The 16,056-nt window shown below is 36.2% G+C and overlaps 1 protein-coding gene across 2 annotated transcripts in view; it reads left to right on the top strand.

Moving 5' to 3' along the window:
- scube3 (signal peptide, CUB domain, EGF-like 3) overlaps positions 1 to 16,056 on the top strand; it is a 128,194-nt gene that overhangs the window by 84,429 nt on the left and 27,709 nt on the right. For both annotated transcript variants that reach the window (XM_079588685.1, XM_079588684.1), the window contains 3 exons: positions 1,004 to 1,120; positions 4,902 to 5,024; positions 14,916 to 15,032. In XM_079588685.1, the coding sequence (XP_079444811.1) occupies positions 1,004 to 1,120; positions 4,902 to 5,024; positions 14,916 to 15,032 (357 nt within the window). The remainder of the gene's footprint in view (positions 1 to 1,003; positions 1,121 to 4,901; positions 5,025 to 14,915; positions 15,033 to 16,056) is intronic.

Below are 16,056 nucleotides of genomic sequence, written 5' to 3'. Positions count from 1 at the left end.
CGACGATCAAAGATACAGTAAAAGCGACGATCAAAGATACAGTAAAACCAACGCGATGATCAAAGATACAGTAAAACTGACGCGACGATCAAAGATACAGTAAAACTGACGCGACGATCAAAGATACAGTAAAAGCGACGATCAAAGATACAGTAAAAGCGACGATCAAAGATACAGTAATACCGACGCAACGATCAAAGATACAGTAAAAGCAACGATCAAAGATACAGTAAAACCAACGTGACGATCAAAGATACAGAAAAACTGACGATTGTTACTGTTCGCATCACTGTGTATCAAGTGCTGAAGAAGCTGAAATTCAGGCGTTTGGTTTCCGACGCGCTGTGAGCAGTGGACCAATCACAACAGACTGTGTTCCATCTGACCAATCAGAGCAGAGCAAGCTCTCGGAGAGGCGGGGTTTAGAGTGACAGAATCCGCGATTGAACCGTTTCAGACACTGAGAAAAGAGCTGATGCTGCAATGTTATGTTTTTGACATTGTATGCATGTAAACCTATTGTTTGAGACTCCAAAACAGAATTATGAGCCTTTAAAATAGCAAAATAGGGCTACTTTAAAAGGGTGGTTTATTTTATATTAACAGTTTCCAGGAACAAAATGACTTTTGGTGATGCAACAAAGTTGAGCAAGGTTCAAGTGTATGTACATTTGTAATGCTTTAAGCATCATGGTCATTGTGAAGTATTAATATGCTGCTTAACAGATGCTGATGCCCAACGCTGAGCTCTAACCCTCCCGCCAGGCGACGCTCTTACACTCAACGCACAGGCGTTTGCTGCTCACTTGCATGTGCTGCGTTTATGACTAACTCATCAAAAGCTGTTCAGAGTCTGGAAAATGGGAACTCCATAAAGTTTGATGTACACACACGTTGCGTTGTTCCTGTCCTGACTGCTGTGTGTGTGTGTGTGTGTGTGTGTGTGTGTGTGTGTGTGTGTGTGTGTGTGTGTGTGTGTGTGTGTGTGTGTGTGTGTTTTCAGAGACGTGCGCAGTCAATAACGGAGGCTGTGACAGCACGTGTCATGACGCTGTGACCGGAGTGCGATGCAGTTGTCCGGTGGGATTCACGTTACAGCCGGACCGCAAGACCTGCAAAGGTACGAACACACACACTGAGATCATCCACTCATCTGAGGTCTAATCCAGTCCGGTTATGAGCGACATGCATCACTTCACTGTTCTGTCCTAGTTAAAGAGAAAATGATAAAATCACAGCCAATCAGAACAGATTTTATGTGGAGACAGATTTTGAGGTTTCAGTGAGAGCTACAATTTCTTAACGCCTTTCTTTGCAAAAAAATGTAGTATATCATTCTATCTATCCATCGTTCTATCTATTGTTCTATCTATCGTTCTATCTATCATTCTATCTATCGTTCTACCATTCTATCTATTGTTCTTTCTACCGTTCTATCTACCGTTCTACTCTTCTATCTATCGTTCTACGGTTCTATCTATTGTTCTACCGTTCTATCTACCGTTATATCTATTGTTCTACCGTTCTATCTACCGTTCTATCTACCGTTCTATCTATCGTTCTATCTACCGTTCTATCTACCGTTCTATCTATTGTTCTATCGTTCTATCTATCGTTCTATCTACCGTTCTATCTATTGTTCTATCGTTCTATCTATCGTTCTATCTACCGTTATATCTATTGTTCTATCGTTCTATCTATCGTTCTATCTACCGTTCTATCTATCGTTCTATCTACCGTTCTATCTACCGTTCTATCTATTGTTCTATCGTTCTATCTATCGTTCTATCTATCGTTCTACCATTCTATCTATTGTTCTTTCTACCATTCTATCTATCGTTCTACCATTCTATCTATTATTCTACCGTTCTATCTACCGCTCTATCTATTGTTCTACCGTTCTATCTATTGTTCTATCTATAGTTCTATCATTCTTTCTACCATTCTATGTATCGTTCTACCGTTCCATCCACCCATCCATCCATCCATCCATCCATCCATCCATCCATCCATCCATCCACCCCCCATCCATCCATCCATCCATCCATCCATCCATCCATCCATGAATTGTCGAAATTTTTAGCCACCAAGATGAATTTTCCTTAAACACACCTCTCGCTCTTGATCGCAAAAAAAAAGTATCTATGACTGAATGAATACTTATTTAGAAAATCAATAAGTGCTTGATGAACACAAAAGAGTGCAACGCAGAATAAAAGAGGCTAAGAGCAAACTGGAAGTGGAGACTTGCGGGTTGTTTCGGCCAAGACTGGGAGCCTGCGTCGCCTCGAGCGCTCATAACGTTACGCTAACAAGACCGATAAAAGAACATTGAGTTTTATTAGTTCTGCTGTAGAAGAAACAAAGGAAAACATCCCCAGACAGCACTGGCACGAGAAGACACGAGCGAAGGAGCCGTTATTTTATCCAGATGATGCAGCCTCTCTCTGAGATGAACGCCTCATTTACTGCGATGATTCAGCTGTAATCAGAAACATCCAGACCAGAGCAATCAAAGCCTGAGCGGAGCAGGACAAGCTGATGATACGTGAGCCTGGATCACAAAACCAGTCACATGACGCACGGGTATATCTGTGGCGATAGCCAACTATACATCGTATGGGTCAAAAATATCCATTTTTCTTTTATGCCAAAAATCATTAGGATATTAAGTAAAGATCATGTTCCATGAAGATATTTTGTACATTTCCTACTGTAAATATATAAAACATGTATTTTTGTGAGTGAATGCAGCACAATCGTGAACATAAATGCACAAGGAGATTTTCTCAATGTTTCGATATTTTCCAGATTTTCAATAGTAATATCTCGGCCAAATATTGTCCTATCCTAACAAACCATACATCAAATGGAAAGCGTATTTATTCAGCTTGCAAAGTATTGACCCATGTGACTGGTTTTGTGGTCCAGGGTCACATATACTGATCCCCGATTCTGAGAGCACAGGCCAGAGAGAGTGTCTCCTGTTGTTCCAGCAGTCGCACACACACTCCACGTGTGTCCGGCACAATGCGTTCAGAGAGCTCGTCGTCTTCCATTTACAGCCGTATCCTCCTCTCATTTTCTCACTTCTTTTCTTAGATTTCTGTCGCCAGAACTGTAAAGTTTAGCTCATGAACTGCAAAAAAAATGCTAGTTTTCGAGCACAAATATCTAAACATTCATAAATCAAATTGTAAAGAGTTACCACTTCATTTAAAGGGGAGTCTAGATTATTTTTCTAAATCCATTGGCAGAATTTGTATGCTGTAAGCATAAAGTCACCTAATTTTGATACATTTTGCTTTTCAAGTAAATGTATCTCAATTAAAGAATGCTTCGATGTTTGTACTGGAAAACAAGACAAAAATACTGAGGAAGAACATAATTTTTTCTCCAGTATTCTTCAAATGCAAAGAAAGTCGCTTTGGATAAAAGCCTTTGCTAAATGCGTAAATGTAAATGTAATAATTTCAGAACAGTGGCTGTGCAACTGTTTAATATCACAAACCTCATATTTGGCCTTTAAATATGTAACTTCAGAAAATAAAAGTGCATTTCTCAGGTTAATTGTATGGTGGGTTGAAAATGATCAATATGGTAGCAATATTTAAGGCATGTTTTTATAGCACAGTATTTATACAGCGCTTTATAGACCCCTTCACGGTTGACGTCACAGGGAAATTAGAAGTGCGTAGTGCGCATGTCGGGGTCAGAACGTTCCATGAACTTCCATCGTGTGTTAACCAGATAATTTCTCGTCAAAATGCCTACTTGTTGTGTCGTGGACAGTTGCGGAGTCAAGTTTTTCAGGATTCCTGCAGGAGCACATCCTTTTCAAAAAAATAGAAGACGTTATCTACCCATTCTGTTATGAGCTCGGGATCAGGTAGACAATCGCCATTAACTAAAACAAGTTTGTTATGGTACTGTTCCCGTTCCTGTGGTGGCAAAGACAGAGCATAAGTTGACACAATATGCCGGTCTATTAGCCGCGCCATTTTTCTGACCCCTTGCTGCGCGCGCACCTAACCTACCATTCGAATGTTTACAAACATTTACGGGGTCTATTTAACAATTTGTTTCAAAGCAGCTTCATTGTGATAAATAGGAAAATATCAGAATCAGTGTTGCAAAATTCATCAAATGTGAGATCAATTCAAATACTGCTGTAAAGCAGCTGTAAAAACACAATAGTGTCGCCTCGGGTCAGTTCAGTGTTGATTCAGTTCAAGTCAATAAATATCATCAATTAAAGTCTGCTTTTTACAAAATGACAAACGGTCTGCAGTCAAGGGGAATTCTTCAGAGAGTTGGGAGACTTTTTTTCTTAAATATTTGAATTCTTTACAATATGGTTTCATTGATTAACATAAGTTAACATGAACTAACAATGAACAATTAGATTTTTATTAATAAGATGAATAAATGCTTTAAAAATATTGCTAGCTAATGCATTAACATAAATTATATTTGAATAGCTAATGCATTAACTAATGTTAACAAATTAGACCTTATTGTAAAGTGTGTTATAAGCTTTTCCATTTTGTATTTTTTATTTTTTTTTAAAGGAGGAAAGTTTTTTAATGTATTATTATATGTTATAAAATGTTGTTGTTGTTTTTTAAGTATTATTATTATAATTTTATTTTTTCCCCCGGATTCAAACAGGGAGCTGATAGTTTAAGCCCAGACAAATCTCTCATATTTGCGGTCAATCACCCCTTTTACCTTTTTATTATTTTCTCATTCATCCTCTCCTCCTGGTTTGAATCATGGTAAACTGAAAGCAACGGTACTAATCCTGTGCATGTGTATTTGCTCAAACCACCCTGCGTTCATCCCTCTCTCTCTCTCTCTCCCTCTCTCTCTCTCTCTCTCTCTCTCTCTCTCTCTCTCAGACATCGATGAATGCCGCATGAACAACGGAGGGTGTGACCATGTGTGTAGAAACACGGTGGGCAGCTTCGAGTGCAGCTGCAAGAAAGGATACAAACTTCTGACCAATGAGAGGACGTGCCAAGGTAGACTAGACAAGGAAAATGTTATGTCATTATGTTTAAAGCATAGACCTCACTGAGTGAAATGCGAGGAGGGTTTGCTGGACTCCTTCCCTGCAGCTCAGAGATACTGTGGGCAGATTGTTTGTGATCCAGCAGAGTTTATGAGGTTTATGAGCTGGCGGTGAGTTTGGTCAGGAGAGCTTGGTGTTTAATACAGGAGGAATCCCTCAGAGAACGTTTAAGGTGATCCTATCCTGCCAGTCTTCATGAACACACACCTCCGATCCCGAGTCCCCTCGCCGCTAGTCTTTAAAATGTTCCTGTCGATCGACACTTATTGCACACACCAGGCCTGGGAATATTTCTGGAAAAGATGATTTGATGTCAGTCTATTCTGTTTCTCAATATAGACTCTCATTACAGCGTCAGTAACACCGTTTCTAAGCCACACACACTTCAGCCAACAACTCAGCATGATGAAAATGGCATTAATATACTTTCATATATATATATGATACAGCTGATACGTAATTAAAAAATATATACATAATATATAATTGCTTTTTATTTTAATTTAAATATATTATAATTTTATATATAAATTATATTATATATATATATATATATATATATATATATATATATATATATTTAAATATTTTAAAATATATATATATATATAATATATATATTTATAAATAAAATATATATATATTTATAAATATAAAATATAAATATTATATATATATTTTTTTAAATTTAATATTTAAATATATATATAAAAATTATAATATATTTAAATGAAAATAAAAAGCAATTATATATTATGTCAATTTTTTTTAATTATGTATCAGCCATGAAAGCAGTTATTTTGCCATTGTCTGAAAAGAGCAGAAAAACAGCCAATGATCAGGGCCGATTATATCCTGTCAAACAAAAGGAAAAACTGCAACTCATACGGTGTCTGAAGACAATCTCTCTTGTGTTGAATTTAGGGCTGTCAAAGTTAACGACACATTAACGCATTAACAATTAAAAATAGCGAGGTTAATTTGATCCTATGTGTGGTTGTCAGGCCTGCAGTTTTTCCTTACACCAAACATTGTGTAGCGTTCCTCCCATCCAATAATCACAAAGAGATTTGTGACCCTGGATGATAAAACCCAGTCACGAGTCGCACGGGTTTATTTGTGGCGATAGCCAACAATACATTGTATGGGTCAAAATTAAAGATTTTTCTTTTATGCCAAAAATCATTAGGATATTAAGTAAAGATCATGTTCCATGAAGATATTCAGTAAATTTCCTACTGTAAATATATAAAACATTATTTTTGTGAGTGAATGCAGCACAATCGTGAACATAAATGCACAACTTTAAAGGAGATTTTCTCAATGCTTCGATTTTTTTTTGCATCCTCAGCGTATTTATTCAGCTCTCAGATGATGTATAAATCTCAATTTTAAAAAATTGACCCATGTTTTGTGGTCCAGGGTCACATTTGTGACTTCACAAAGGCTGTGTCTAAATCATCTCCTGAGCTCTCGAATCAGTATATCGTGTACATAAATTCGGGCACTGTAAGGACCCTGGTTCACTACACAGCGGGTCATTACATAAAATCCTACATTTTGATTCTATCACTTAAAGTTGTTCCATCTCCAATGTGAGCTGATGTTCTCCTCTTGTTGTTTTTCCTGTTCCTCAGATGGGGTGGGTGTGGGAACGGCCTGTGCCCGTGTGCGGGTCTCTGCGGGGCAGGGAGGGCATCTCCTCCTGTCCGCTCAAATGCTGTAACCATTGTTGTAAGGAATGTCAAGTGATAAAATAATCCATGACCTTTTGCCCTCATCTACAATAGCCTCCAGAACTGGGAGAAACAGGATTGTCTGGCATTTGCTGGTTTATATCTGCAGCTTTCATCACGATTATATTTGCTCATACTAAGGGTCAGAAGTTTGTTCAAATCACTTACTTTAAGTACTTTAGCTTGTCAAGTCACCTTTAAGTATATAGTGCTTTAGACAATAGAGATTGTTTCAAAAGCAGTTTTATAGTGATAAATGGGAAAATAACGATTAGTGATGCAAACACAATTCATCTGCTGTAAAGCAGCTCTACAGAAGACAATAGTGTCATTATTCAGTGTTCATTAATTCAGTCCGATAACAGTGTCGATGTTGCAAAATCCATCAATTATGAAACAAATATAAAGCAGACAAAAGTGTTATGAGTTTTAATTTCGAGTTTAGCTCTCAAAGTGTCATTGGAGTCAAACTGGTGATATAAGTGTATGATATAAATAATACTAAGTGTCTTAGTGTACATGTGACGCTTTGTGCATGAATTATTAATTGATGATCTATATACAGTAGCATTTAACAGTTCTTAGAAGATTTGATGTTTGCACTGCATATATTTCCATTAAATATATCTTCTAGACATTCTTAAATCAACTTAGAAGTACTTGAAAAAAATGAAAAAAGTGAGTTTATGTTTAAAACAAAAATATACACTAATAAAGAAATATAAACTTAATTTAAAGTAAAAAAAATATATATTTTTATTTTTCTTAGCAGATATTTTTTCTCGTAAAGTCACTTAATTTAGATTTTCTTTTTCAGAAAACAAGACTTAATATTAAAATATAATATAAAAATAAAATTATACTATAGTATATATTATTTATATATAATATATAAAATAATATATTTAAAAAAAAAAAACTGTAAGCCATAATCATCAAAATTATATCAAATAAAGGCTTGAAATATCTCACTTATGTAATGAGTCTATATAATATATTAGTTTGACCTTTTAAGTTGAATTACTGAAATAAATGAACTTTTGCGTGATTTCGAGTTTCACCTGTATAGTATAACCTGTTGAAAATAATAATTTTATCAGACCTTCAGCTACAAATCAGATTGCATAGTTGTCTGTGTGTGTCGTTCGTGAGGAAACGAGTGGCTGAAAGGTGTAAACAGAACATGTGCTCTATCTCGGGATTAACAGCTTCAGTGTTCCCCTGCTGTCATCAACCCAAAGACCATCAGCGGGGACGGGACTTGTCCTTCAACACCTCTCAGAAAGCCTGGAGACATTCCTCGGTCGCTTAAGAGCTTTCTGAAGTGTATTTAGGGGGAGGTGTTATCAGATCCCCAGTGTTCTTGAGGTGGGAGTTTGCTGATAAAGCCCCTCTCTGCGCTCTATAAACACACCAGCTGTCATTTTACTCTCACAATGCCATTGTTTCAGACTGCGAGATTAAGTGGGACCGGCATGCCTGTGTCTATAGGGGTGAAAAAGTCAGAATATCTAATTTTTCCTGGTTTGTGGTGCTTGCTAAGACTGTTGCCATTGCATTGCTCAGACTTCCCTAGCCGTGTTTCTATTACCCTTTAAATTGCGCATATTGAAATTGTGAATTGAACATACGGCCATGGAAGCACGTCAATTTCGCAAAAACTCTTATATATTGCAAAAAAAGTTTTTACGGTGGTTTTTCAGGCAATTTGAAAACTGAATATTTCGCAAAACTGCAATGGAAACCGTTTTTTTCTCATTTAAAGGTCATCTGACGTACGTAACAGTCTATTTTTAAAGATGGCGCGGTATGTTTGGACAGAAGACAAGACAGAGTTCTTGGTCCCACTTTATATTAAGTGGCTTTAAGTACTATGTACTTACATTGAAATTAATCATTTGATACAATGGACTTATTGTGTACATACATGTTTTTACATTGTACTTGTATATTTAAAATACCTGCATGTATTTACAGCTGTAATTAATGTATGTACATTTGTAATTACACTGTTGACCCTTCCCTTACACCTTAACCCACCCTTAAACTTAACCCATACCACCACACCTGTCCCTAACCTTACCCGTATCACACCGCAATAGCAACAAAAGTGTTTTACAATAAAACATGAACACAATAAGTACATTGTACTTATTTTTCGATGTAAGTACATAGTACTTAAAGCCACTTAATATAAAGTGGGACCGAGTTCTTTATTAAACTCATAAAAGACAAAAGTACAAAAGTATTATGGGAATACTGGATTCTAAACAACAAAGAAATGCCACATTTATCAAGACCTTGAAGCCGATATGAGAGAGAAACACCTTGTGTGTCGCTCACAAGTATAAGGGTCTTTCCTTGCCATTAATGTTCGGATAACATGCCTACGTCTCCTTTGATTCAAAATACTGGCTAGAGCGGCAGCTGGGATATACATAAACCTACTGTTTACCTACTTAAACCTAATCTGTAGCCATAATTTTTGGAATGACTTATCGCAAGAATAAGTCGTTAGTTAAAAAAAATAAAAACGTTTTTTATTGACATTTAGAAAATATCGAAAACTTTTTTTTCCGCAAATCTGTACTGGAAATGCGGCTACTGTAAAGTCCAACAGTTAAATTAACTAAATTAAATGAGTTTATTTCACTCAAAAAGTACTGAAAGTTCAATAATAGAAAAAAGTTAACATGAACTCACTAATTGATTATATTAAGCTGAACTTAAACTGAATGAGTTGCGACAGATTTATAGTTCCCAGCATGCTTTGCACCAGACTGAGTAAGGAGAATAAATGTTGAAATTAAGTGTAATTTAGTGTGTTTTTGCACAAGAATAAAAGGCTGTGACATACTTACGGCGAAGTTCTTTTCGAAAGCAGCTTTACAGTATTAAACATGGAAAAACAATTTAGGGATGTGATAGTCTCTTTGCTTGCTTACATTAGCGAATGCAAGTCTGCTATTGGTTGCTAGTCAAAATATTTGACTTGATAATCATATGCAATCAAATTTAGATGAGTTAGCTTAGTCAATTTTTCAGTTAAATTGCAATTAATATTCTTGTGCAAAATCAAAATCAATAGTTTTTCTAATTTAGCCTAATCTTTGAGTTTGTTTACTTAAAAAAACATTTGATTTTTTTTAACTGATTACCTCCAATATTTTGAGTTTTGCCAACTTATGGGTTTAAAGTGTTGTGGTTAGGACAGTGTTGGGCAGAGACATTTGATATTATTTGTCTAAATGATCAGACTTAAAATGTTAATCTGGCTGATGATAAAACATGCAAAAATCCCACAGGATTGCATGAGGAAGCCATATCTAAAGACCAAATTATCACCTGAGGATGCAGGACTCCTTTCACTTGGACCAGTAAGAAGCCACCCTAGCAACCACATAGCAACAAGACAAAAATACAGAGGAAGAAAATCATTTTACTGCAGTGCGTGGCATCATAGTGGTGGGCATAAGCAGTAAGCACTCCCATTTTCTTCAGAAAATCTGGTTAATATTTCTAACATAACTAACCCCCCCCCCCCCCCCCCCCCTTCAATTTTGCCCTTTCTTTTAGTTTTCCTCAGTTGTTTGTTCCTGGTATCCACAGTACAGAGAGCTGAAATGTGCCGATAAAAGAAAGAGAGAATGCGGCGCTGCACGAACACACACCTGCTGTCAGGCTAACACCCAAACGCGCTAAAAATACACTTTCTGGCATCTTAGAAACAGCCTGAGTCTGACCTTCAAAACAACTCCAAAAAAGAGTTTATACAGTATATATATATAAACATCTCTTGTTTTAAATGTGATGCTTTGAAGCTGCCAAGATTATAATTGGGTAGTTGACGAATAACATGATCTTTTCATTCAGCAGCCAATTTTAGGTGCTATAACTGGCCATGGTGTCTTTTCCCCACTATTTTAAGTCACATTTTAATGATGCTACCAAAGTCTGGACATGAAAAATGTTGTTTCAAATTGTTTTAGATGAAGTATAGTATGTCACACTATAGCTATATTTCCATCCAACTATTGTTCTGCACATTTTGGGATGCCGCATAAAAACAATGCTGGAGAGATACACCAAAGTGTGCATAAATACTAAAAATGCACATAAAAAATGTATACGCTCAATAAAAGTGGATTTTTTTTTTTAATCTAATAAGACGACATGCTCATAAACAACGATGGAAAGACATTTACCGAATGGACCCCTTGATGAGCAACAACAAACTGACATGACTTTGCCTCTGTGGCTGTGATTGGATAACTGGACTAACCAGCGGACCAATCGCATTGCAGAATCCCAAATGTTGGTTTTGTTGTTTGGAAATGCTTGAGCTAAAGTCTGTCATCAGAATGATTTGGTTTAATTCCTCCCAGAAGCGTCTCACACGATTGAGTTTTCAAACACCAGCATCCGAACACAAGAGCTCTGAGACGCAACTCATATATGATGATGGAGGAAAAAAGAGCCACAGTGGTTCCTCCATTTGCTGCAACTCCTTTTTTATTGCTGAAATTCTTTGGCGGCAATTGGCGGCCATTTTGTCCAAAAAGCTGTCAGGAGAGTTAGTAGATTAACATGGGAGGATTTGAACTTGAGAAGCGCGTGTACTGATGTCTTTCCGCGGTTAAAACAACATTCCTTCTGATGTTCATTCATGTTTATTTGATGCTACACTCAAAAAAATTACTCTTTGAATGAACATAAAAAAATCATGGAAAGGATTTCCACATGATTAACTTGCTTTATTTCAGCATTATGCAATTATGTTATTCCAATTTAATGTACTTACGTTGGGTCAACTTAATTTATTAAGGTTGATTCAACTTATTTACTATAGTTTGGCACAGCTTCATTTAATAGTGTCAGCCCAACTAATTTTAAGGTTTTCTGACATGATTGAAGTGTTTTTTATTTTCAAACATCCATTAATATTTCATTTATTTTAGTGACACATAATCAAATCGATAGACTATAGCTAGCTATTTGCTAGCAGTAGTACATATTTGCAAATGCTAAGATTTACATGCTTCTTCAACCGAAACAGTTAAACGTATCTGAATCAGTCCACAGCCAAACAAAATGCTCCACTCTTCTCCACAATGGTAACCCACTGTAATTTAAATGGTTCTAATTATTCCAATGTAATTGAACATTAAACACAATTACACACTATCAAGTCTTCCCCTTTTCTAATTTTCTCCAAAAAACATAAAATAACACTTCATTTTAACATTTATTCTCTCTTAATTTAACCATATGCAAAGCATGCTGGGAACTAACAAGCACCGCCCAGTCTCAGTTAATGCAACACAAATCATTCATGTAATCCAACACAAATGGATTAAGTAAACTTAAATTTTATATTTAAGCAGATTGAACACAATCAAATTAAGTTAGGGCAAAATGGCAGTTGGCGTCGCACTATACCGCCCCCTCTGGATGTAAGAATTTTTTACTTAACATAAATGATTTGTGTTTAGACAACACGTTAGGATTTTGTACTGTTAAGATGAGACATAATTACGTGGACCTTAATAGAAAAAAACATTTCAAGTCAACAAACACAATTATTATAAGTAAACTAAATATAAATATATTATGTAAAGTGCACAACCTTCCTAGTTCGTTTTTTTGAGTGTATAAATGAACTAGAAGGAAGAGATGATCGGTTCACGAGCAGCTTTAACTGAGGCGACACAGCGATCTGACAGACACATTAAAGAGCCACAAAACGCTATTTATTGTTTAAATTTCTTTTTAAAAATGACCAAATTTGAAAGGTGAGACTTTGTTTAATATCAAAAGTAACCGAAAAGTAACCTGGTCTGTCCTGTCTGTCAGTGTGTTGTCAGTGTCTCTGCTCCGTGTTTTTCACTGCGTGAGAACATGGTGTGTGTGTGTGAGAGCGCCGTAGCTTGTCGGACATAGCAACAGTAACTAAGGGGGGCGGGTCTTTGCAAACGGTCAATTTCCCAGGAAGTGACGGTTTTGTTTTCTTGAACACGTGGGACGGAAACGCTGCTCTATTCACTAATGTTTGTGCGATATTCCAATTTTGCAACTTTGGATGGAAATAAAGCTATTGATACTGCTTGACATGTCATCTCAACTGTCCAAATGCATAAAATAAACCTCTTAGAAGTCCATACCAGTCAAGAGTGTTGTTTGGCTGCCAGTCAAGGGTGTTGTTTGGCTTCAGTTGCCTTTGGAAAACAAGTAAAATTCAACTTTTTACACTAAATCCAGGCAGTGTTGAGTCTCCTAATCATAAGAAGCATGTGGGGATATTTATTTTTGCCTGTGGAGTCTATAAAGTCCTTCAAAGTTATTCTCCAACTGAGCCGTTGAGTGATATCAGCCCCACTGCAGTCACATCCAATCCCAGAATTGATGTTCACCGAAGGCGAGAAACAGTGCAGACACCAGTGAGGTGATTTGTTAGATTGAACAAGGGTTTCTGGGGCGTGTATTGATTGTGTAACCTTCAGTCATGGAGCTGTGCTTTCTCAAGCCCTGACTGATGAAGCTGCTTCTTGGTAATACACTTTGAGGTACTTTAACTTGAGGACAATGTGGCCTGAACTGATCTGCCAAAACTATAAAGGCTTGTTAACTCTTTCCCCGCCAGCGTTTCTCTGAAAAAAGTTGCCTTCCAGCATCAGCATTTTTGATAATTTTCACAAGAGTTTCATGGCCCCCAGAATATATTGGTTTATGAATATCTGAACATGCAATATATAAAAAAAAATATTTTAGAAAAAAACAGCCTGTTTTATTCTAGCTTCATGCATTTGATCAACACTTGAATGTGGTTAAGTTTCATTAAAAAAACAACATTTTGAGCAAAAAGCTGAGAAAAAATTGCGTTTTTGCCACATCTGGATCAGATTCAGAACGATGAGACAAACATACATGGAGTAGATCGAGTCCATCAACACCCCCAAAGCTTCACAGTCGCTCGTCCTGGGTCGACTTTTTATTTTGTATATGCAGTTTTGATTGATATGCTGTTTAATGTTGATGATTGGGTTGTTTTACATATGCATCTGCTTACATATGCTATCTCGTATGCGACAGTACTCTTTCATGTGTACGATTAAAAAATCCTGTCAAAATGTATATCATATATATAAGACAAATACAAATTGTAGATTTTTAATATTTAATTGGTAAACTCATTTTGTTCTTGCTTAATGAGAATCTATGGACGCTTGTTTCCGCCACAGAATAAAAACGTTTAAAGGATAATTGTGACTTTTCATCTCACAAATGTGAGATTTAAAATCAGAATTGCGTGATATAAACTCACAATTGCGAGAAATAAACTTTTTTCGCAATTCTGAGGAATAAAGGCAGTATTTTTGGACTTTATAACGCGCAATTGCGAGTTTATATCTCGCAATTCTGACATCTTTCTGACTCACTTTAAAAAGTCAGATTAATTCTGATTTTATATCTCCCAATTACGTGTTTTAAAGTCAGAATTGCACGATTATTTCTCACAATTACTAATTTATAACACGCAATTGCGACTTTGTCACGCAATTCTGAGAAAAAAAGTCAGAATTGTGGGATAAAAAGTCGCAATTACCTTTTTTATTCTGTGGCGGAAACAAGCATCCATAAGAATCCGTGTTGTTATCGTTAAAAAATATGTGATTTTGGGGTGAAATATGACCTGCACATTTTTTCGTGGGATTCACCCAGACGTAGATGAGGTGAACAGTCATGAGTGAGGTGGCAGTTAACAAAATCCAGAGACTAACCCGAAACAGTCTCAAGTTATGACACATGCTGTGGGAGCGTTTAAGGGTAAATCATTTCCATATGTCCGGAGGAAATAAGGATGAGGGGTTTAAATGCCTTGGCTCTAGCCAGGTAATGTGTGTTAATGAACAGCAGAGGGTTTATTAAGGCCTAATTGGGGATTACACTGAAATGATTGGCGTCAGATGGAGTTGAGGGGAAGGACGCCACATGGTACTGTTCATCGTGGCTACCGGTCTGATGATTCGAGGGCTTCACAATTTACCACACTAGTGTGAATTCAACAGTTATATGAATAAAAGTGCTTGCGTTTGCTGTTTCTGCAGATATAGACGAGTGCTCCTTTGACCGGGCGTGTGACCACACATGTGTGAACTCACCTGGAAGTTTCCAGTGCTACTGCCACAAAGGTTACGTCCTCTACGGCGTGGCTCACTGCGGAGGTACGTGATGCATTGTGGGATTTTTTTCTGGAGAGTTTTGTGAGTTTCTGTGATTCAAGAATATCTAAACATTCTTTAATCATGATTGCTTAAGATATTAAGTCTTGTTTTCTGATTTGACTCTATGCTTAAAACAAATTAAATACAAGTGCAAGAAAAAAAGACTTAATTGAAACCCTTATATTGGCCACAGCCATTACATATTTAAAACAGTAATATCCTATACTAAACCTAAACTAATCTTGACAAACTATATATAATTTGAAAGCTTACAATCTCTAGTTTACATATTTGGTGACTGATTTTCAAAATAATTCACAGAGGAGCCGTAATTTATCAATTTGCTACAAGAATATTTTCATACTCCTGTTCGTGTTCAGAGCTTTATTTTGAAATAGTGATGAACATGAAAAATCATGAAAGAATGGTAGAAAGTTCAAAAGATAGCATCCATTCAATTCTTTTAGAAAAAAGGTCTGAAAATGTTTTAAATATAAATAAATAAATAATAGATTCAGCATTAGTGATGTGGCAGCGAGCTATAATGCACATACGTGATCTTTATGTGTTTCTTAGAGGTTGAATTCATTTAAAAATCTGCCAAACTTCCAATACTACTTCTGAATGGGGTGTCTACTTCATAAATTGTATGAAAATTGTAAAAATAATGGTTCAGATCACTCAAACAACATATGGAAATGGAGGCGCCCTTATATGGGCAGTAATGTCAACTAGTGGAAAAGTTTGGTACTGCGCCCAAACTAAATCTCACTGAAAGCTTATTTTTTGAGCTATCAACCTAAAATTTGAAACACAACTTGTTCAGATTTTTGGCTTTGATTATTTTTTTATTTTTTTTGCATTTTTAGAGTCCACCAGGTTTTGAATATATATATTTTATATAAAATATGAATAATTAAATTTTTAACATTGTACATTTTCATAAACTCAAACTTCTATAACTTTTTTTCTGTTTAACTTTCTTAATTTATTTCACTTCTACAAAAATCTGCCAAGTGTCTTC

This window comes from Phoxinus phoxinus (genome assembly GCF_949152265.1).
Source record: "Phoxinus phoxinus genome assembly, chromosome: 18".
Lineage (NCBI taxonomy): Eukaryota > Metazoa > Chordata > Actinopteri > Cypriniformes > Leuciscidae > Phoxinus > Phoxinus phoxinus.
This window is presented reverse-complemented; position numbering and strand designations above follow the sequence as displayed.